Here is a 23,869-nt window from a genome sequence, read left to right as displayed (position 1 = left end):
TTTGGTAGTAAGCCTAATCGACCGACCGTGGGAAAAAGGTTGCAAATTTTCGCAGGTCATTATGCAGTAGTAGCTGGTAGCAGCAGCAGCAGCAGCGCATCGTCCATCAACATTTCGGGCAGAAGGTTTATCCACCTAAGTAACTTCTTCTGCACGTTGTCTTTTATGGACGTTTTACAACACCTTGATTGCCTGGTGGCGGCAATGCAATGTTGAGGTAATTATAATCATTACGATTATGACGCAGTGGGGCGGCTTAGGTCGGCAAAGATGAGCTTTACCTTGCCTGCTGTATGAAACGGCAACACAACTTCCCCCAACCATTTAATCTATTTAGCTCTCGAGCTCATGTGGTGAGTGCGCTTTTATGCAATTTATTATGCGCTTATGGGCTGAAGACACCCATTACGTGACAATGGGTAGCGGCTTACGGGTCAAAGATAATTGCTGCGACCGGACGGGGTCAGGTCTGGTTTTGAGAGCGTTACCTGAGGATGTGGTGATTAGACTAGTCGTTTCCGTTAGGCTGTTTTGTGAGAATCGTAACTTATGAGTGATTGAGGCACCGATATGAGTCATGTTTGGGATTTGAGTCAAAACGGTACTCAATAAGTAAGCAAAACAACAGTCTACTGTTCCCGAGATTTTACAACCCATTCGAGAAATCAATAGAGAAAGATTGACTCCGTTAACACAAATTATAAGCGTGTCATGCGGCGTTAAGGTCTCGTAAAAATAGCGAATTTGACGAGCTGTTGGCAGAATTCTGTTAGAATAAAGGCATGGTGATTGGGAGATCGCTTTTTCCCTATCGACCAGTGCACGATATCCTCCGGAAGACAAAGAACGAATCTCCACGGGAATATCATCTTCTCGTTGCAAATGGGTTCTTCATTAGACCTCGCCACCTCGCTATTAATAGTTTCCTCCCTCCCTACTAAGCGAAGACGAGTACAACAACCCTTCAATTTTGAATACTATACCACAGGCCGAAAGTTTTCGGGAAGGAACCCCCCAAGACTCCTCTTAGGCCAACTCGATGAGGTGGAGCAGGAAGCCAACTGAGTTTCAATAGGAGGAGCTTCCTTAGTCGGAAAATGCAAAGGAAGGGAGGAACTTTCGACATTCTGTAGCGATAAAAGAGCTTCGGGTCATCCCCTTCAACACCCTACAGCTCAGCGAGAGTCTTGTGAACATCTACAAGATGACTTGATCAGTATCTCTCTGCCCCCTCCTGTTTCTGGGGAATATGAAAGCGCAGCATCTTGATTGGGTCGGGTCTAGATCTGTTCCGCGTGGTATTCCCTCCTCGAAGTCTTTGGGACTGCTAACTGGGTGCCCCTCAACGATGATTCTGCCACCTTTTTCAATGGCTGTTTCGCAACAGCTATTTATGTTACCACTATCACTCCGGACCTTTATGTCCTAAATGAATTTCTCAAATTCAAATCACTGCACATGCCTTTTGATGCAGCACTACGTTAGCTCACTTGTCCCGTTCAGCTAACGTAGTTGAACCCAAATAACAATGAATGGAAATATTGAAAAATTCCATCGCAACCGCTTGATATGGCATCCGTTAAAAGTCTTCACAACGAATGCCGAACTATCATACAGGGGACCAAGAAGAAGTTTCTCGATTCCAATAGATCCTTCCAATCTAAGATAAAGATAACTCCCTCAGCGATACTAGACTGTTGGCTCCCTACCATCTGGAGCTCCAAATGGATATCGTATTCAGTCATCCAGCGGTTGTCGATGTCCTTGTCCTTCGCTTCATTGACTTCATTAGACAAATTTAAGATAAGATTTGAATATCCCTTAGACCCACTAGAAACAATTACACTGGTCGACAGTAAATGTTGTTCGCGATGCCCTTGTGTTGCATTTGTAGTTCTCAACCTCTAAAATCGACTGGTTACTGACGTTTTTTGTTTGATTGGGAAAATTCCAAGCTTATTTGGTCACAACGTTGGAAAAGGTACATCTCTTTAACGGCGTTGAAGTCACTTGGATGTTTGCATGATGGCATATTCATATAAGTTAAAATACTTAGTTATTACGATAATCTAAGTTACTAAAATATCTGAAGGTCCCCATGAGTGTTATTAAGGCAAAAATGGGTCTCCAAATGGGAAACGATAAGTTGGGATTTTGAAAACTGTTCAGCAGCATATAAGCATAAAAGCATATGGAGACGCATGGTACAATTGTGCGATTATTCATCTTCTGACTAAATTTGTTATGCAAATTTAATCACTTTTAATCACCAGGCTAATCAAACCAAAATCTGCCCAGCATGCACATATGCACTTTAAATTAGTTTGACGCAGATGTTCTAGGTTCTCCGAAATTTTCTGGAATTTAGATTAATTGGTATACAAGGTCAAATACGCCTGGTATTCAATCGAAATCAACCCAGTCCATGCAAGTCCCTAGAGCCCTAGCGCATTATGTGCAGTTCAAATTAGTTTGATGCAGATGTTCTAGGTTCTCAGTTGACCTTGTAGACCAATTGATCTGAATTCCAGAAAAAATGGAGAACCTAGGACACCTGCATAAAACTTATTTGCACTGCACATTATACGCAAGGGCTCTAGGGACTTGTTAGAGTTGACCTGATAGAATAATTGAACTGAGCTCCAGAACAATTTGAAGAACCTAGAACACCTGCATCAAACCAATATAATACGCTATGGCTTGAAGCAGTGGCGTAGCCAGAAAATTGGTCTGGGGAGTTGCCTGAAAAAAAAAATTAATTTGTGAGGGTTCGAATAATATTTTTCCTCGAAAATTTTGTCTCTAGGGAGGGGGGGGGGGGTTATGTCCAAACCCGAACTGGATGGAGTGGAGTGAGGTATCCAATGTTGAAGCAACAACCTTGCAGCTAAAACCACCTTCTTGGAATTGAACTAGCTCAAACTTCGCCGGCCTATGGTACGTTTTCCAGAACGCCTTCGAGGAAGAAAAGCACCATTTCTTAGACATCTCGAAGGCGTTCAATCGCACTTGGACACCCCAGAGGTCTGTTCTGACAGTCACTCTCTTTTTGATTGCCTTGCGGAGCCTTCCTCCTAACAACTACATCATTACATACGTACAACAACCCATTGCCAAACGGAACTTACGTTGCTCCCTCACTTTCGGTCAGTTATCGGACCAGAATTGTAACTAACCTAACCTTGAATTTGGTCGAGATTCTCATCCCGACTTTGAACCAGTACGTAAGGATTCCTTCTGGAATACTCCCCTCTATGGTGATTGGTGGATCGCTTTTTTCCTATCGACCAGTGCATGATATCCTCCGGAAGACAAAAAACCGGAATATCAACGGGAATTTCTACGGGAATATCAACTTCTCGTCGCAATCGAGCTCTGTAAAAGACCTCGTCATCTCGCATTCTACATGAGTTTCCTCAGTCGGAAAATGCAAATGGGTGGGTATCCCCTTCGACAATCTACAGCTTAGCGATAATCTTACCGTTGTGGGAATTCATTTCGAGAATCTATGGCAAAAGTTCGAAAGACAGAAGGTAGAAAGACAAAAGGTCGAAATAACAAAATGTCGAAAGGACAAAAAGTCCAAAAGACAAAACCTCGAAAGAGACAGAAGAGCTTTCGACATTTTGTCCCTTTCGACCTTTTATTATTTTCGAGCCTTTCAAGCCTTCGAGCCTTTTCGACGTTTTGTTCTTTTCAACCATTAGTCCCTTCGGCCTTTTGTCTTTCGAACTTTTGTCCTTCAACCGTTTGTCATATCGACCTTTTGTCCCTAACCCTGTTCACCCAGTCGGTCCACTGGCATGGGGAAAGGAGCTCCTCCAAAGCCAAATTCAATAAGAGGGGACAACTCGAAAGTTCTCCGCAGATCTGTAACTGAGATGCTTGGTGATTCGGTCTCTCGATTGGGAGTTGGAGTAAGGGTCTCCGGGACGAATCTAATCATCTTTCTGGAATGTGTGTAGGGTTCTTAACTCCGTTAGGCGTAAGTTTGTTAAGCATAACGGACGTTAGACGTAATGTACGATAGGGATAATAGATGTTAGGTGCAGAATGGCGTAAGAACAGCGCATGACATGAAAAAGGCAGAGTTATGCCAAACCTTTATTGGTATTCATTGACTACGAAAAAGCTTTCGATTGTCTTGCATAACTGACATTATTTGTTACCATTCATGTAGTCCCTGGGGTAAGGCAAATATGTATTCTATCACCGCTGCTGTTACTCAGAGTAATCAACTAGATTATTCTGGATACGATTAACCGTGTTCCAAACTTTGGGCTGCGCTGCTAGCAAGCCAATCGCTGTGTATATAAAGAGCATTTAAAAGATTTCGATTTGGCTGATGACGTTGCCCTACTAGCACAACGATTCTGTGCAGAGTAAGCTGAACTACCTGAACAAACGCTGCTCTACGGCGGGCCTCACCATCAACATCAACAAGATTAAACCGTTTGGATGTTATCAAGAAATATTCTTCCAACTTTAGGGCAGTTGGTGTAACGGGTGCTTTGGTGAGTTTAACAAAGGAATCCAATAGGATTTGTCAACGCATCACCACTCGAATATTATACTCTAACATTAAATCTGTATTGATATACGCCAGTGACACTTGGTGTGTATCAGCAGAGATCACATGGAAGCTGCAAGTATTCAACAGCCGATGTCTACGCGTTTTTATTTCGGGTCTGATGGATGTAGAGGCCATCCAAAACCGACATCAACAGAAACTCGAGGTGGATTGGAAGTGGATTGGCGGGCATGAAGGAAGGCGGACATGAAGGAAGAGCGGAGTCGAAATTTATAAGCAAGCACTGGATTGGAATCCGGCAGGATATTGCAGCAGAGGCGAGAAGCCCCAACAAAGCAATAAAGGGGAAGGGTCGTTTGGCCGAATACCGTTCGGCCGAATGCCACTGGGCCGAAAGTTGTATGGACGAATATACCATTTGGCCGAACAGACCGTTAGGCCGAATATACCATTTGGCCGAATAGACCATTCGTCCGAAAGGGTCATTTGGCCGAAAGGGTCATTTGGGCGGAAGGGTAATTAGGCCGAAAGGGTCATTTGGCCGAAAGAGTCGTTTGGCCGAAAGGGCCATTTGGCTGAAAGGGTCATTTGGCCGAAATGGTCAAACGATTCTTTCGTCCAAATGACCCTTTCAGCCAAACGATTCTTTCGGCCAAATGACTTTCCGCCAAACGACCATTCCTTATTTATATCCCACAGAAAATTTACTCATTTTCAGCAAAACCAGAGGGAGGGGTGTTATCCACTGTTTTGGACAAACACTATATTAAATGAAAATGACTAAAATTTCAATGAGAAAAGAATATTAGATCCAGCTTTTAGGGTATAATAGTAATAAATACCAAAGTAAATTGCAATCGTAATTTGATTGGGTGCCGTATCAGTCGGTTGAATTCCTCTTTGTACTCCATTTTAAATTATAATTGTCCAAATTCTTATTCGTCATATCGTTTGATACGCGGTATGGCTATAGCCGGAAACATGCAATAATACAACCGTTCCGAAAATTTGAAAATATTGTGCTGAGAACAGACCCTGCCGCAGGTGAACAGTAATGCCGTGAGAAAACGGAAGTAATTCAAATCTATTTGGATCGACAATAAATTGGCACAGTATGTACCGTCCGGTTCGCTTCAGCACAGGTTGACATGTCAACGAAACGTTTGAAATTCATATCAAAAATATCCGTTCCCGAAGCGAGAGGGTTTTGGCATCCAATCAATGCTGTGGCGGTCGGCGGTGCGAAAAAGCGATTTGATTTTCCGCTGATGCATCTAAAAATAGAATATTTTTCCACGCACTTTTGGCGGCGCTTCTACCCCGCTATGGATAAATGGTTTTATCGATTTACTGATACTTTCGCTCGGATAGATTAGATGGAGATATTATCTGTGGGTTGTTTGTTCGCTTAGTTAGTACTACACATCGTCGCTGGGGGATTATGTTGCTTTGGTATGGCTATTTACCCATTTATGGATTCTTGCAATCGTTCCTTTCTCGTTGTTGTTGTTGCTGCTCCAGGCACGAGCATAAATCATATACGACCAGCCGGTTGTTTAATCAATTTTGCGTTGCTATCGCAAGCTCTGAAGTGTGTTGCCAAGTTTTCGATCCCCCGTGGCGCACAGGTCACACAACAAGCTGCTTTCTTCTTTGTTCTCAGCCCTTTGATATTCCGTTGCAACAGTATTCAATTAAAGGCTAATAAGATACCGCGCCACACGTGCACTCGAACCCTTTGGAGTGCAGAAAAATCACTTTCTTTTCACCGTGAACCGGTGGCCCTCCGCTACGTCTTGGGGACCCTACAGAGGTGCGACCATAACCCAACCCGATGCTAACCACGTAACACGCACGTTGCGGCACACTTCGTTGGACAATAACGATAACTCACTAAATGCTCACACGGTTCGCTGTAAGCTTGGTACAGACACACAATCCCAACCCCAACCAACGAATGATTGCTTCAATCAAACTTCAGTGCCGATCACGGCAATTAATCATCACACACGAGCGCTCTGGCGCGCGTCTTTTTTATCTCAACTCAACGTAATAAATTGTTGCGATCGCGATCGATCAGTTTTTGCAACGCGCGAACGTCCGACGCCAACTGAATCTAGCGAGTGACTAACTCCGTGCGGTGCATGTAACCAAGTTAGGGGAATCTCGCCGCGTAGTGACGCGTCGCGGTGCACCATGTGGTCGCTCAGTACGAGTACCTCCGAACGGGTGGTTGTTTTGTTAGCAGGTTACCTCCATGGTACTCATATTGGACGTGTTGAAGTCGACGTCGTCGTTGACGACGTTCGACGCTGATAAACTCAACCACAACACACCTTTCCAGGTGAGTCACGACACCTCCGGCCGGTGCGATGCGGTAACCTCGCTCACTGTGACTGATAGTGTAGACCCGGAGAGCCGAGCTACATTCAACAGCAGGGCAAGGTGGTGCTCATTGATGCATCACGCATGGAACGAAACGTGTGTGCTGGTTGTTTTGGGTTTTGATAAAAAATTGATGGAGACTTTTTCACACAGGGTACAGGTATGGGATATGGCCGGTGGTATCGCGCTCGTGCTGTCATGCTCGTTTGTCCAATACGGTCAGGGTACGGTCGGAAGTGCCCGGTGGTGGTATGTTGTTTACACCCGGGTTTTCGCGATCGTAGCAAACAGGCATGGAAGAAACAGGGGTGACATTGCGCATCTCGAATCGAATCACTCGATTCGTACGTTTTTGCATTCGTTTCGAAAAAATTGCGGCATTATGTATTTCGTTCGACTTCATTCAGTCGCAGTACAAGATTTCGAATGGTGCTGTACTAGCTCAATCGAGTATGTTCTGTCAAACGAAATGTAAACAGAGAGAATAAGAGATAGCTGTCTCCGTGTTTATTATGCCGCCCGCTGGAGAGACAACCTTCAGCGCATTGCGAATGTGAGTAAACAAAGAGAATAAGAGTAATTTCATCTGCGTGAAGCATGTTGCCTGTTGGAAAGGCATCCTTCAGGGCATGAATTGGCAGTTAATTTATAAACAAGCAAATCATGCTCAATGACTATACAATCAATATTATTTATTGAGCAGTTGAAACCGATTAAAACATTATGCCAATTCGACATGTTTTATAAATTGAGATATATTTACGACACAAATTATAAGTTTTATTATTAATGGCATATTATTCAGCCGTACGTAAACCATTTTTTTGTTATATGTCTTGGCTGTGCATATGCACAGCACATGTTTCTAAATGGACAAGTTGATATGAAATTTGCGAAAAAGAATCCACCTGTCTTGTAGGGACTCAAACCCTCAACCTCCTACTTTCTAGATAGGCGTGATAACCCCTACACAACAAGACCACTTAAAGGTCACGTTTGTGGAAAAGCCATCAGAATCCGAGTACCAACCTCCACCGCGGTTAGCTCTTTTTTGCTAATTGAATATCTTCCGGATGCTTGTTTTGTCCAATCTCCTGTTGTTCAATCAATCTGTTGTATATCCACAGTCAAGCGAGTGCACATTGTTTATCAATCGAGATGATCACACTCTATGGCCCCAACAACGGGCTGGGCGGATTTGTGCCAAAGGCTTGCTTGGCTAAAGCATTTGATTAGTTTGATTGATCTAATTGTAATCAAGTGTCGGTCTTCCACCGTCATTAGTCGTCTGAGTACACGCGACCGCATGCGTAGAGCAATCAAACTCATCAAATGCTTTAGCGATTTATTATATTATTTCGAGTTTATGCCACAGATCCAATTTTGAGCTAAATAATTTAAAGCTAAAAAGGATTCGATAATAAATTACTTAGATGTTTCCATGTGTTTTAGTTAAATTCACTTGGGTCATCTCTTGCGCGGTTTTTATTTAACTCAACTATTTTTACGGAGATTTTGGAATATATACGTTTTTACGGAGATTTTCCCCATAGATTTTTCACGCGGTTTATTGAAATCATCAAAACATACGTGTAAACTGCAAAAAAAAAAAACGAGTTTAGTTGAAGTTGTTTTTACGTGGATTTCGGGATAATTAGAGATTGCATATTGTCTGGAAACTATAAAAGTAGGTATATTAATGACATGCTTTCCTTCAAGATACAATAATGAAACATTTATTCTCTTCCCGTAGAGAAATAATAATAAATACAATGAAAAACTTTCAGCAAGAAATGACTCTCGAACAACATTCGAAAGCTATAAAGGTGACGAGTGATTTTCATTCGACTTGAGTCGTTTTTCAGTGTACTAACGAGTCTCCATAATGCCAAAACATCTCGTTATTCTTGTACCTCCTCAAGCATACTCGAACGATGAGTCGTTTTCGAGATCGAATCGAAAGCCGTAATGTCAAACATGTTCGACTCGATAGAATTACGTTCGAATCGAGATGCACAATGCCACCCCAGGTTTGTTGCGCAATTGCCATGATATGCCGGCTATATTTTTCTTTCGAAAGGTCCCTTCTCCAACAACAATATCAGTATATGTTGAGGATTATTAGGGATGTAGCTAAGTGGTATTGTATTATTTTTAGCGTTCGTCCTTTGTATGAATATGATCTACTGCTTTTATGAATCACACCCCTTTCTTAACAGCTGATTATGGTAATCATGATTATTCCCATACTGAGTTTTCCAGCTCAACTTTAAAGCAGACGTAGACTATAGTTAAACCTCCTTGAGTGGATATTCTATGACTCGATATCGACTTATGGAAGCAAATCAGGCCGATACAAATATTTAAAAACAATTATGTCTCCCCCCTCCTCGGTTTTTTTTGACCAAAAAAATATTTTGAGGGAGCATAAAAAAAAATTCGGGCGATTTTGAGGATTTTCAAAAGATTGTTTAACAAATCCGAGGAGTTTTATTGTTTTTTTTTTTTCATTTTAATATTAATTTTTTATTGTCCCCCCTTGACTTTTCGGTGAACAGTAGGACAGTAGGACATAATTTAAATTAAATATTTGTAACGGCCTTATGCCATATTGAAAAAATATTTTCTGGATTACTGTGATGGTTCCTTCAAACAGCTTCCCAATAATATTATATTCCACTTCTTGATATTTCCAGGAGTCGACAGCCCCTCCAATATCGACTCATTGAGATTGGACTGTACATAGAAATTGACGGACAGAAAATGTTCTTGGCTTTTCTGGGCAATTAAAAAAATGTCAAGCTGGTTGGTCACGTGATTGAATATATTTTAAGACTATATTATTTCAGTTCAAATGTTTAGAGTACGTAAACTCCTACTTCTAAAATATGTTGTTGAAGTTTCCAAAACAACACATAGTTCTAAATAAGAAGGGTGAGCCATGAAAGCGAAATTAAAAAAAAATGTCACGGAATGTCACGACATTAATGTCATTTGGAACTAATTCGGCTCTCACGCCGCCAATATCATATTTAGGGAAACTACCTCTTAGAAAAAAACATTTCGGGTCTTATAAGAGCTAGGGTGGGTGTACCAATTGTCGCCATACATAAGAACAACTATTTTTTTTTTAAATAAGTAAAAGGCATGTGGGTGGACTTTATACATCAAGCGAAAGGTTTTACATCCTGCTCCGTAGAACAGCTGTGAAAACCACAATACAATTTGTTATTATCCTCAAAATTGATTAATCCATAATAGGAACGCATGCACCAGTTGTGGCACTATTCTTAATTTTGGTTCCTTATTTGGCCAATTCCATTGTTTTCTTATGGGACTGGCCAAATAGGGACCACTAGTGCGACAACTGGTGCAAGGGACGTCAAAATTTGAGCAAAATCATTTTTTACAATTATGCTTTGCTTGTTTTGAAGGAGATCAAAGGTGTTATCGTATCATATGAATATGCTTTATCGATATGAACTTGGTTTGCGGTGATTTGATTGGCCATTTGGCATATAAAGCACTAGTGCGATAACTGGTGCTATAGCCACAACTGGTACATCTAGCCTACATGTTTTTATGGAAAGCATACTTGTAAATGACTTGTGAAAAAAGTTATTAGCAAATTAGTCCCATGACATCGAAATGACATTTCCCGTCACTGTCGCAGACGATCGAGAAACGCATCATACGAGATCCGCTGATGCTTTTGTGTTATTCTACCAGATGCCACCAGATGTCGCTTTAGGACTTGCCCGCCGGCCTCGTTGGTCACTCTTAGCTAAAAAGGAATCCCGAAAACCCCTTCATTTTTTTAGCAGACGTCTAATCCTGTCGAGCAGGCGTCGTAATCCTGTCTACGGCTTAACCAATGTATGTAGAACTAGCTCCTTATACGTATTTTGTATTTTTTTTTTTTTTTTTTTTTTTTTTTTTTACTAATTTTATTTGCTAATTATCTAATACATGCATTCATCTCTTAGACTAGGTGTTCCGTGTTTTCTTAACACTATCATCCTTATTTGCTATGTTACGCTTTTTAGTTATTATTAAAACATTTCAATTGCCTCTGGCAGTTAGAATATTTCCTCTGGTTGAATTGAACCATGTAGGAATTACAATGTTTTCAACTTAAACTAATCTTAACCTATTTAATACTAAGGGTACAAGGAGTTAATCGTTGCAATAGAAGATTGCAACGATTTTTGTCTAAAATTGAAATTATTTTGTTGGACATTTGTTGCAATGTCTCAATATTAGAAATTCTATGAAGTTCATTGGTACTATACCACGGAGGCAACTTCAGAATCATTTTCAAAATTTTATTTTGAATCCTCTGGAGTGCCTTCTTTCTGGTATTGCAGCAACTAGCCCATATTGGCACAGCATACAACATGGCAGGTCTAAAAATTTGTTTGTAAATCAAAAGTTTGTTCTTAAGACAAAGTTTTGATTTTCTGTTTATAAGTGGATATAGGCACTTAATATATTTGTTACATTTGGTTTGAAGGCCTTCAATGTGATTTTTAAAAGTTAATTTTTGATCTAGCAGAAGTCCTAAATATTTAGCTTCGCTAGACCAATTAATTGGAACCCCATTCATAGTGACAATATGTCTGCTAGAAGGTTTCAAATAAGAAGCTCTCGGCTTATGTGGGAAAATTATAAGCTGAGTTTTGGAAGCATTCGGGGAAATTTTCCATTTTGCAAGTAAGTGGAGAAAATATCCAAACTTTTTGCAATCTACTACAAATGACACGAAGACTTCGCCCTTTGGCTGAGAGACCTGTGTCATCTGCAAACAAAGATTTTTGACACCCTGGTGGTAAATCAGGTAAGTCAGAAGTAAAATGTTATACAAAATGGGCCCCAGTATGCTGCCTTGGGGACACCAGCCCTTACAGGTAATCTATCAGATTTAGTATTCTGATAGTTTACCTGCAGTGAGCGATCTGATAAATAATTTTGGATCAGTTTAATGATGTACAGAGGAAAATTAAAATTCATCAATTTTACAATCAAACCTTCATGCCAAACACTGTCAAATGCTTTCTCTATATCAAGAAGAGCAACTCCAGTCGAATATCCTTCAGATTTGTTGAGCCGAATTAAGTTCGTAACTCTTAATAACTGATGAGTGGTTGAATGCCCATGGCGAAAACCAAATTGCTCATCAGCAAAAATAGAATTGTCATTAATATGAACCATCATTCTATTTAAAATAATCTTTTCAAACAGTTTGCTTATTGAAGAAAGCAAACTGATTGGGCGATAACTAGAAGCCTCAGCTGGATTTTTGTCCGGCTTCAAAATTGGAACAACTTTGGCGTTTTTCCATTTATCTGGAAAGTATGCCAATTGAAAACATTTGTTAAATAAATTAACCAAAAAGGATAAAGAGCTCTCAGGAAGTTTTTGATAAGTATGTAGAAAATACCATCATCACCCAGGGCTTTCATATTTTTAAATTTTCTAGTAATAGATCTCACTTCATCCAAATTGGTTCCCAACAAAGGGTCAAACACATTCTCTTGATTGAGAATGTCTTCGAAGCTCCGTGTAACCTGATCCTCAATTGGACTAGTGAGACCTAGACTAAAATTATGGGCACTCTCGAACGGCTGAGCAAGTTTTTGAGCCGTTTCGCGTGTGGTTAATAAAATTTTAGTTCCCGCTTTAAGCGCTTGGATTGGCTTGTGAGGTGTTTAAGAATTTTGTTAATTTCCAAAGGGTTTCGAACTGGGATCCAACTTCGAGACATTATTCTCAAAGTTGGTATTTCTCAGAATAGCGAAACGTTTTTAATTTCATTTTGCAAATCACGCCAAATAACTTTCAACGCGGGATCGCGAGTTCTTTAGTATTGCCTTCTTCTCACATTTTTAAGACGGATCAGTAGCTGAAGATCGTCATCAATAATAATGGAGTTGAATTTAACTTCACATTTCGGAATTGCAATGCCTCTGGCTTCGACAATTAAATTTGTCAAAGATACGAGAGCATTATCAATATCACTTTTTGGTATCGAGAGGAATATCAATATCAAAATTCCTATCGATATACGTTTTATATAGAATCCCAATCAGCTCTATGATAATTAAAAGTAGAGCTGATTGGATTATAAAAACTTCTTGTGAGATTTCAAATGTCACAGGAAGGTGATCAGAGTCAAAGTCAGCATGAGTTACCAATTGGCCACACAGCTGACTTGAATCCGTTAAAACTAAATCAATTGTAGAAGGATTTCGACTGGAAGAAAAACAAGTTGGTCCATTGGGATATTGAATAGTATAATATCCCGCAGAACAATCTTCAAATAAAATTTTACCATTGGAATTGCTTTGAGCATTATTCCATGAACGGTGTTTGGCATTGAAGTCACCAATTACGAAGAATTTTGATTTGTTGCGAGTCAGAATTTGAAGATCAGCTTTCAACAAATTCTTTTGCTGCCCATTGCATTGAAAAGGCAAGTAGGCTGCAATGAAGGAAAATTGTCCAAAATTTGTTTCAACAGAAACTCCCAAGGTTTCAAAAACTTTGGTTTCAAACGAAGAAAATAATTTATGTTTGATACGTCTATTAATGACAATGGCGACCCCATCACAGGCGCTGTCAAGACGATCATTTCTGTAGATAAAATAGTTTGGATCTCTTTTAATGGAGAGTCCTGGTTTTAAATACGTTTCAGTTATAATGGCAATATGCACATTATGAACTGAAAGGAAGTTGAATAATTCATCTTCCTTACCCTTTAGAGAGCGGGCATTCCAATTTAGAACTTTCACACAATTATTTGGATCCATTGAAACGGAGTCCGATAACAATTTTTTGTGTGTACTTTATACCAACCTGAACAGCTTCTGGTATGGTATTTGCTTTGAACATTGCATCAATCATGTGATGCAATTGTTCAGTTAAAAAATCAAAATCGGAAGCAGTCATGCTACCTGAATCGGCAACATGACCGTTATTTTCCGTTGGGACATGGCACAATAGGACAGCCCCATATAAAGGTGTGGCCAAAACTACCAAAAGGCAAATTTTCGATTTGGGCGAGTAAAATGTGATGAATACTCAGCTAATAACCTATATTTCTATAATCAGGACGGTTTTTATTTTTTAGATTTTTTAGGGAGGGGTACGGGGCGTTCAAACTAGCCCCTCCTAGAAATGATATTTTTACGTTTTTTTGGAGAAACGGACAGCTTTGCCATGTTTTTATCTCAAAAGTAACATATTTATATGTCGTTACAAAGCTCTTTAACAGATCTATGCAACAGACTTGAAAATGTAATAATAGCTCCGTCCAGAATTCAGTTTTTAGTAGTTTTGTAAAAGCATATTTTACGCAATATTTAACGAACAAAACAGTTTGGTACCCCGCAATACCCGGAAGTAAAACATCATGCACTACACTATTGAACTCTTAAACTTTGAGGACTGTGAATAAAATTCTGCCCAAATTCACCATTTTGTAAGATACATAAATTTTAAAAATTGCCCATTTTTGCCTTTCTCGTGTACTAAGTATACGTAGAAGCTATATGATCGCTCTAAAAGCATTTAAAATAGCCCAAAAACTAATAGTGTTGTATACTGATCGACTCAGTTCGAAGAATTGAGGTGATGTCTGTGTGCACGGTGTGTGAATGTCTGTATGTGTGTGAGCAAAAATGGTGTTAACTCTTTTTTAAGCACTTACTCTAAACCGATTTACTCGCAACAAGTTTCACTCGTCAGAGAAAGTTGTTCCATTGTTTCCTATTAAAAATAGGCTTGATCGGACTGTGAGTTCAAAAGTTATGGCCAAAATACATTTTCATATAATGTACGAGAAAGACAACATTACTGCTAGGGGGATTAACCAGGTGTTTTGGTAAACTTCTTATTTTTAAATTGTAATCTGAGTTACTCAATAATGCCACTTTAATTGAATTTGGTGACGAACACAATTCACATAACATTTTAAGGGAAAGGGTTATACCTTACCGTTTCGCATAATTCAAGAAAAAATCATCTATCATATGAAAAGCGTTACGCAGCGTTAAAGCGTTGAGAAGGGAAGTTGTTCATAATTTAAAATTTTGACATTACTTCATTATTGGAACAAATTATAGATTCAACCATAACGTGTCATAACGTGTAGGATTAGTAGTGTGAATAACTCTTTGCCACAATACCTTTTTATAATTATGAAAGAAATCTTAATGAAATAACAAATAAATGAATATCCATTTCGTTGATGTCACAATATGACGTTAATTGAATTTGTTCTGCCCTCCTTTGTTGGTTTAATAAGTTCTACTCAGTGAATTTTCAACGCCAGAAGCTAATAGTGCTTTTTTGATCATTTTAGGAAATCTGTGTTGCGTCCATTTGTCTGTGACACGAATATACAGTATATGACCATTAATATGTTATCTAGCATCAAACAGGCTTATTGCAAGCCAAAAAGTGATCAAATTCCGTTGGTTTTGTAGAATATGACAAAAATCGATGCTATGCCGAAAATTAGCTCCATACCCCATTGAAGGTTCAGAAAAAATATTTTTCTTCTCTATCTATGTTTTTATGATGAATACCACCGTTTATTGCAAGATTCATAATTTTGGCCAAAAATACCTCCTTTTTTTCCTATTGTGCATGGGTATAAACCTCATTTTGAAAAGAGAAATTTTGTCTACCAGCAGCGATGTTTGCATACGTGGGTACATTGGAAAAATTGGAATTTACTGAAGTGCTTGCTACCCGTTGACGAGCGGCAAAATTTGTTTGTGAATTGTGGTGGGTATGAATTGCTCGACCGGTAACCGGTTTCGAAATTTGAGCGTTTGAAAATTTCTACCCGTCGAATCTGGGATCCGATTGGAATTTCCCGTCATCAATTTTGCACGGGAATTCAAAACTTTGCGTGAAGGGCATTCCCAGAAATTGGATTTATGATTGCCCCCACAGTTTGCGCACTTAAATTTATTGGAATCTTCTCTCACAGGACATGCATCCTTGGCGTGAGAGGTTCCACCACAAATCATGCATTTAGCATCCATGTGACAATGTTTGGTTCCATGACCCCACTTTTGGCACTTACGGCACTGGGTAGGGTTTTGGAAATTTCCCCAGGCCTGCGGAAATGTTCCCATGTAACACAGACATGAGACATAATACAGGCCTTTTCCAAACTTTTCATATTATTTAGTTCACTTTGTTAAAATGAACTAAATAAAATTCTTGAGAAATGCCCTCTGGGAAGTACCAGAATGGGATTTCTTTTTCATCTTAATTACTTGGACTGGTGAAAATCCAAGTAATTGAGAAATTTCAATTTAATCTCATCCAGTGATTTGTCATCACTGGGAGACCTTTCAAGACGACTTTGAACAATCGCTCAGTTTTGTCGTCGTATGTGAAGAATTTATGGCGCTTCTCAGTTAAATAGTGAAGAAGACGTTTGCGATCGTCAAAGGATCCCGGCAAAACGCGGCAGTCACCCTTCCTAGCAATCTGAAATGAAACCTTGATCCCCTGAAGGTTACTCAAAATCTCATTCCGGAAGCCAGAAAACTCGGCAACAGATACCACAATTGGCGGAATTCTTTGCTTTTTCGCATGAATCGAATCACCTGGGCTAGAGGTAGATTCGATTTGCTCAATTTCATCATTAATCAAATCGAACTGATTGCTCAGTTCGATTGGAGAAGAATTATTTCCGATATTAGAGTTAGAAGGAATATCTGAATTCTCCAGCTTCCTTCTATTTTTCCGCGCTTGGGCAGGACGGTCTTGAAACCTTGTTTCTTTGATGGAAGTGGAGAATTCAGAGACTCCTTCCTCTTGTTTTTGTTAATACTCATTGCTGAGCGTGGAGACGTGACCTTCTAAGAGGTTTTTCCCAGAACGGTGTCCCTGCAGGATTACCACCGCTTGTCGGAATTTTACTTCCGCAAACGGGTCCAACGTAAAACGAAGGCACGGGTCCTTGCAAAGATCGTAACGGGATCAGTGGGTACAAATAGCGCTAAGAAGCACCGTTGAAATTAAAATAGCTTCGGGTAGTATTAAAAACTTCCTTCCGCAAAGAGAGAAAGAACCGCACAGCACGAAAGCACGATGCGGTCTGATACGTATTTTGTATAATCATATTTGTACTCAATTATGTTACAGTTCAATTACCGGACCCTGTATTTAGTTTAATGTGACATTGTTTCAATATTGTGGACTTTGTCCAGCTTGAGATAATCCATTGTATGCTGATAACTATTTGAAAGTAAGCACTGGTCACAGATGCTATTTTCAATCCTTCCACTGTTATAAACAACAAGTAGAGGGGTGGTGGTGTGGAATTGACCCGTTGCTGGCTGGTGCTATATTGACTGCCATCGTGGTACTCTTCCAAACTGTGTCCTTAAGAGTGATGCGGATTACTTTTAACAACCTTCCGCGAAAGCGGGCCGTTGATTTCGAGAGAAATCACACCACTAGAGTGCTCGCTGCCGGAATAGAATAAATCTACTGCCGGGGATTATCTGAGGTTCAAGCTCGGGTCGAGATCATACAACGAGCCAATCTAGAAAGTGTACCAAATGCACAAATTACCTACACCCTAAGGCCTCAAATAATACCGAAAGGTGGTTCTGGAGGGAATTGAGACTTGGAGTCAAGGTGTTATTAGTGAGTTTTTTTAATTAAATAAAGTTCCAATGCATTCCACCTTAAAATCGGATGAATGTGTATTATTCACAAAAGGGTCCAAGGGGCTCAACCACCGCTCCGACATGTTGTACATCTTTAACTCCGCTCCCAGAAAACTTGGTTCGGTTGGAGTAAAGTTGGAGCGTCTGTGGGCAAGTTGTACTGTCCAACATAGGCATACAAATTGCCCACAGACGTTCCGATTTTACTCCGACCGAAACAAATTTCCTGGGGGAGTCAACGGTGTACAACACGTCGGAGCGCGTGAGGCGCCCTATATTCACGCATCATAATTTTTTTTTTCAATTTTATAGGTACCTACTTTGACAATTAAAAATCGGGAAAATTACAAAATATTATTATTGTTGAATGTTTTTCACGAAAAAATGTGAGTAGGGTGCCTAATTTCGTTTATTGTTGTTTCGTAGTTTCATTTGCAACATTTTAACGAAACATAAGCAATATGATGGACAGGAATCGACAATTTAAAACTGAATAGAATCCGAAAAGTTCATTCCATATGCTTAGTATCTAATTTTGTGGCGTGGTGTGGATTACCACCGACGGCGACGTCGCTTCGATTAATGTTGTCTTGAGAAATCGGGGAAGGGTCGTTTGGCCGAAACCCATTCGGCTGAAAGTCATTTGACCAAATGCCACTAGGCCGAAAGTTGTTTGGCCGAATATACCATTTGACCGAACAGACCATTAGGCCGAAAGTCATTTGACCGAAAGGGTCATTTGGTCGAAAGGGTTATTTGGCCAAAAGGGTAATTTGGCCAAAAGGGTAATTTGGCCAAATTGATCATTTGTATCAGATATCAGGTATCAGAACGTCGGCTCCAGGGACACGTTCACCTCAATTTGGGAGATTTGTGGCATCGCCTTCACAGCCTTTTTCATCACACACCCGACGGAAAAGGAAGTAAACAAAAAGGAAAGGAATGTGGAAGGAAGAACAAAGGGAATGCTTGGAAAAGGGCCCTTAAAGAGGGCATACAATGCATAAGCGTACAAGTGCTTATAGCTCCTTACCACAACGGGTTATGAACAACAAAATACTCTGAAGGTTCAGGTTTCTGAAGTCAATTTCACTAAGTAAGTGTTTAGCAAATATTTGGAAGCGCAATTGTGCATAGACTGGGCAGTTACATATTAGATGATGAGAAGTTCCATAATCGGATTCACAACTATCAAAAACAGATGATTTGCCATGTGATAGTTCAGTCGGCAGTGACCTGTCAAGGCCTTGACTAAGACATTGCAATTCTGTTTAGACAGATTAGCTAAATAGCTTGCTACTACCGGAGATGGCTCCCGGATGTACAATTATGTTTGATGACATGAAACCAGACTACTCCTTCTATTTCCTCATTTATCACTTCGCGCTCCTCATTTTTTACAGTGAGAAGTGAGAAATGAGAATTGAGACGTCTCTCTTCTTACTCCTAATTTCTCACTTTTCAAATGACCTATCCAGCTTTTTACGCTAGCCATATATTTCCAAGGGGTGAATCGAATTTGACTACTTTTTAATAAAATCTTGGTAGCCATGAAGTAGAGTTCTCATTTTTCCGTTACCATCGAGATTCATTAAGTTGTTTATTTATAATCAATACAAGAAAATTCAATTGAAATCACCAAAAACAACAAAATTCACGTATTTTAATATTCTTTCATATTATATGCTAATTATTCTTCTATTTTAGGAATCAATTTAAATGCAATTTGATGAATAATCGAAAATGTTGACAAAATGCCTTGACAAAGGAAGATTAGTGTAGTGTTCACCCGGTGTCAACAAGGGTTACTAATAAAATAATTATAAACTAATAAAAAATTAGGCCTGCAGTAAACAATACCACGCCTGTAATTACGGATCGTTCTTAATTCTGTGAATATTGTGCAATACTGTCCATTCTCCCGAGCATCCCCGTGTTATTGTTGGTGTAATGCCTCTGCACGTAAACCCTTCACTGCTATTTGCCATGTCGTTGGTGTTAAAGTTTACGGATGTGAGAAAAAATGTTTATCCCATTTCGGTCTTCCTCCAATAAGCACTCTCTTTTATAACTAGTACATATTGCATAAGACCATAAGATGCCTACCTAACGTTTTGAATGAACAATGATCTCATTCACGAATCAAATCATTTCTTATTTTGTAACCTTCCACATGACGCCCAAAAACCATAGTTTTTAGGTTTTCCGAAGGATCACATAATGTCCGAACTAAGCATTTTGCTCTATTGATGCAGCAATAGGTAGAACGCTTGTGTCCTTGTATTAAATAATCATTATTGCTATGTCTGAAACTTGATTATGCATATGCAAAACATGTGATAGATTTAGTTCGGAAAAGGTATTGGAGGGTAACCGCCCCTTCGGTGGGCTTTGATCCCACGACCCCAGTTCGCTAGACAGGTGCTTTCCCTACTAAGCTACGAAGGACCTCCGTCGTCCACCGCAGCTTAGCGGGTACTGATGAAACCAAATTCCCAGCACCAGGTACCAGCCGATCTCTCGCAATACATTTTCAGAACTAACTCTCTCATATGTATTTTTGTACACATGCCAACCAAGTAGGATGAGTATTTAGTATTGTCCGGCTCCTACACACTTGCTTCATTAGCAACGGCGCTCAATGAAGTAGGGTTGTGTGAGGTTGTGCCAGTTAGTCGTCAGATCCCGACCCGACAAATAGCTTTTCCGAACTAAATCTATCACATGTTGTGCATATGGATAATCAAGTTTCAGACATAGTAATTAATTTCCACTCCGGGTGGCTTAATACCCGGCATATAGGCAACTAACTTTGAATGTACTGAATCATTATTGATCCAAATGCGCCTGCCAAATTTATATTTTGAACACCTAAAACAAGAAAAAAAAATGTAGGTATGTTTCAAAGTGATTCAAAGAATTATGTCACCGACTCGTAAAAAGCTGGATTCGGCAAAATGACCCTTTCGACCAAATGACCCTTTCGACCAAATTACCCTTTCGGCCAAATGACCCTTTCGGCCAAATGACCCTTTCGGCCAAATGACCCTTTCGGCCAAATGACCCTTTCGGCCAAACGACCCTTTCAACCAAATGACCCTTTCGACCAAATGACCCTTTTGGCCAAATGACCCTTTCGGCCAAATGACCCTTTCGGTGAAATGACCCTTTCGGCCAAACGACCCTTTCATCCAAATGACCCTTGCGGCCAAATGACCCTTTAGGCCAAATGACCCATTCGGCAAAACTATCCTTTCGGCCAAATGACAGTTTCGGCAAATGACCCTTTCGGCTAAATGACCCTTTCGGCCAAACGACCCTTTCGACCAAATGACCCTTTCGGCCAAATGACCCTTTCGGCCAAATGACCCTTTCGGCCATATGACCCATTCGGCCAAACGACCCTATCGGCCAAATGATCCTTTCGGCAAATGACCCTTTCGGCCAAATGACTTTCGGCCTAGTGGCATTCGGCCAAATGGCTTTCGGCAGAATGGGTTTCGGCTAAATAACCCTTCCCCGTTTGCTCAACATACTGGAGCGACGCTAGCAAAACTTGCACTGGAACAGTCAGTTGGGAAGCAGAATAACTTTTCTCAGTGGCTAATATGATATAAAATTGCTTCGATCTTCAAAAATGTAACGATTTTCAAAAATATGTTTCACTGGTCAAAACGCCCCAGTATGAGCAGGACGATATGCCCTTACAAACTGGACACAAGAGCGGCGAGCTTGCAGCAGTTGCTACCAAATTATATGGAAACTATTGAAATGTAATTCCAACCTGCCAACAAACGGACTTATGTTGGTTTTTTTAATGTCAAGCACATAAGGATTTGTAGCCTTTTTATTATGGGATTGATAAAATACTAATGAAGGGCTATGAAACGTCTTTGGTAAAGGTGGGGCGTATTACCCAGGCACTTTTTGAAATCCATTTTTTCACGACTTTTCAAAAAAGCTTTATTACGTGTTATCTGTAATATTTTTATATGATTACTCACGGGCAATACATTAGCGACTTTCTGGACTACCAAATAACACAATACATAAATTGCGTTGAAAAGTAAAAAGTTACCGAATAGTTGTCTTAGGGGGGGCATATTATACCGTCTTACCCTACACCAGCCCATACAATGCCCTTTTTTTTTTCTCTAAATATGGTTTATATTACAGAAGGCAACGATGTATTAGGAATTATGTCATGTGTGAACTAAAAATCATGAGGCAAATCTAAGCAAAGTTCCAGGGTCGAAATACAGGGGCATATCATTCCGACTAAAGGGGCATACCATTCCGATGGGTATCTGATACCCCTATCTGCATATTCTAAACAGTGGTTGCATGCTTCTATAGGTCAATTGATTGTATTGCATACGATATTTAATTCCGCACATGAGCAAAATTAGGGCCGCTTTTGCGATAAATTTGGAACCATACTATTTTCATGCGCGAATAAGGAACTTAAAATTGTCTCAGATTCATACTACAAATTTTTGAATATTTGTACATTTTAAGTGCGCAAAAATTGGGTACTTCACGGTATATTATAATATTATACAGGATAATCGGTTGCTTTGAAATGGCCTTAGTTATTAAACTGGGCAGATAAAGGAGAAAATTACTAAATCATAAAAAATGCCAACGGAAACATAATTTTAATGTGAAATAAAAATAAATAACGGATTGAAATACGCCAAACGTTTGGTTACATAAAAAAGTTTACAAAAATATGTGAAATAATCACCAAAACGTCAGTAAAAATAATGGTCTTGGATGTCTACGGTTTTAAGGGATCTGTTGTAAAATATTAATTTTTGAGGAATACATGGTGGTTTGATGCAAATTGGTCAACTGACTAAAAAGATATCTCATTTTTACTCAATATGTGTTGTACTTATTACAACAATGGAAAGTTAACAGAAAAATGGAAAACGTGTAGGTTGTAATTTGGCGCATATGTCACGTTTTGAGAATACTGCAGCACAGTAAATATTCCAATGAGCCCTTTGGGTAGCAATCTGTTTGATTTATATTCAGCTGATTTTTACTTTATCCATAGCGAATTAAATTTGAACACAGCCAGAATTGGTACAATTATGATAAACACGCAAACAAATAACAAGTGGCCAAAAAGTTTGCTGTCAAGTATATGAACAGGGTAAGACAACTTTTTCATAATTCATTTACCTGAAATCCCATTTCATTCATTGATATCTCATGAGGTGGACGATTTTTAATGCTATAATATCTGAACACTGTCGCTCCCCGGGTAGAGGTGAAAAACAAACTAATAGCATAATAACAAATATTGCTTTGATATCAAGTTTTGTTATTTTTATGCTATTCACAAATAACATAAAATAACATCCCAACAACAGCAAAATTTGATATTTGATACGAACAAATTTTGCACTCATACCTTAATTTGTCATCATTTGTCATTTAGAACTTCAGCATATGCATAATAACAGATTTTGCGCTTCTTTTTCTCAAATATTTTGCTATTGGTTATATTATTATTATTATAATGTTCCTGAATACGCCACCGTATAGACTGAGCATCCGACGACTGACGAGGGTTTGACCTTGGTGGAGGGGCTGGGAATCAAACCTATGATCATACGCTTGTAAGGTGAACGTGTAACCAACTACGCAACGGAACCCCCCGCTAGAAAAATATACATTATTATTTTTGCTATTATAGCGAAGAAACTATACCAAACAAACCAATATCAGATTTGACTTTTCGATTATTCTCATGTTAATGGTAAAATTTGTTATTCTTTTGCTCTTTTCTTCTACCCGGGTCCCCTGCTCAGTTTGCTTAAAGATCATCACAGAACACGACTATGGAGAAAGGGGTGGCCAAAAATCTAACTAAAACCTAGATTCCTAAAATTTCAGCCCTCTGTGATGAAAACTCATTGCACCACAGACTTCTAGTGGTGAAAATCTGCGAACCTCACTCTCAAAACGAGAAGCAACCTATATGCAAAATACTCGTGAACATTTGTTTTGCCTTTATCTTGCCTACCAACTACTCGCAGAGAGAAAACAAAAAAAAAAACGAACGAGTTCGCGATTCGCGAGTCATTCAGAGGGGCGACACAGCTGTCAAAATCCATAGATAACCCATCTACCTCACATGCGTTTTGGTACTTCGCATTTTGGTACCCACTTTTTGTTGAGTTTACCCCAAGAAAAGGCTCATTAGGGTAGGCGGATCATAGTACAATTTTACGTATTTTGGGTA

At 39.6% G+C, this 23,869-nt stretch overlaps 1 protein-coding gene across 23 annotated transcripts in view; it reads right to left on the bottom strand.

The window, feature by feature from the left end:
* LOC134208741 (sorbin and SH3 domain-containing protein 1) overlaps nucleotides 1–23,869 on the bottom strand; it is a 453,188-nt gene that overhangs the window by 58,956 nt on the left and 370,363 nt on the right. The window contains exon 1 of one of the 23 annotated variants that reach the window (XM_062684634.1): nucleotides 5,998–6,647. The exons of the other annotated variants lie outside the window; for them this stretch is intronic. Within the exon in view, the coding sequence (XP_062540618.1) occupies nucleotides 5,998–6,001 (4 nt within the window). The 5' untranslated portion in view covers nucleotides 6,002–6,647. Of the gene's footprint in view, nucleotides 1–5,997; nucleotides 6,648–23,869 lie in introns of those variants that run through there. 23 annotated transcript variants of the gene reach the window in all.

This window comes from Armigeres subalbatus, chromosome 2 (genome assembly GCF_024139115.2).
Source record: "Armigeres subalbatus isolate Guangzhou_Male chromosome 2, GZ_Asu_2, whole genome shotgun sequence".
NCBI lineage: Eukaryota > Metazoa > Arthropoda > Insecta > Diptera > Culicidae > Armigeres > Armigeres subalbatus.
This window is presented reverse-complemented; position numbering and strand designations above follow the sequence as displayed.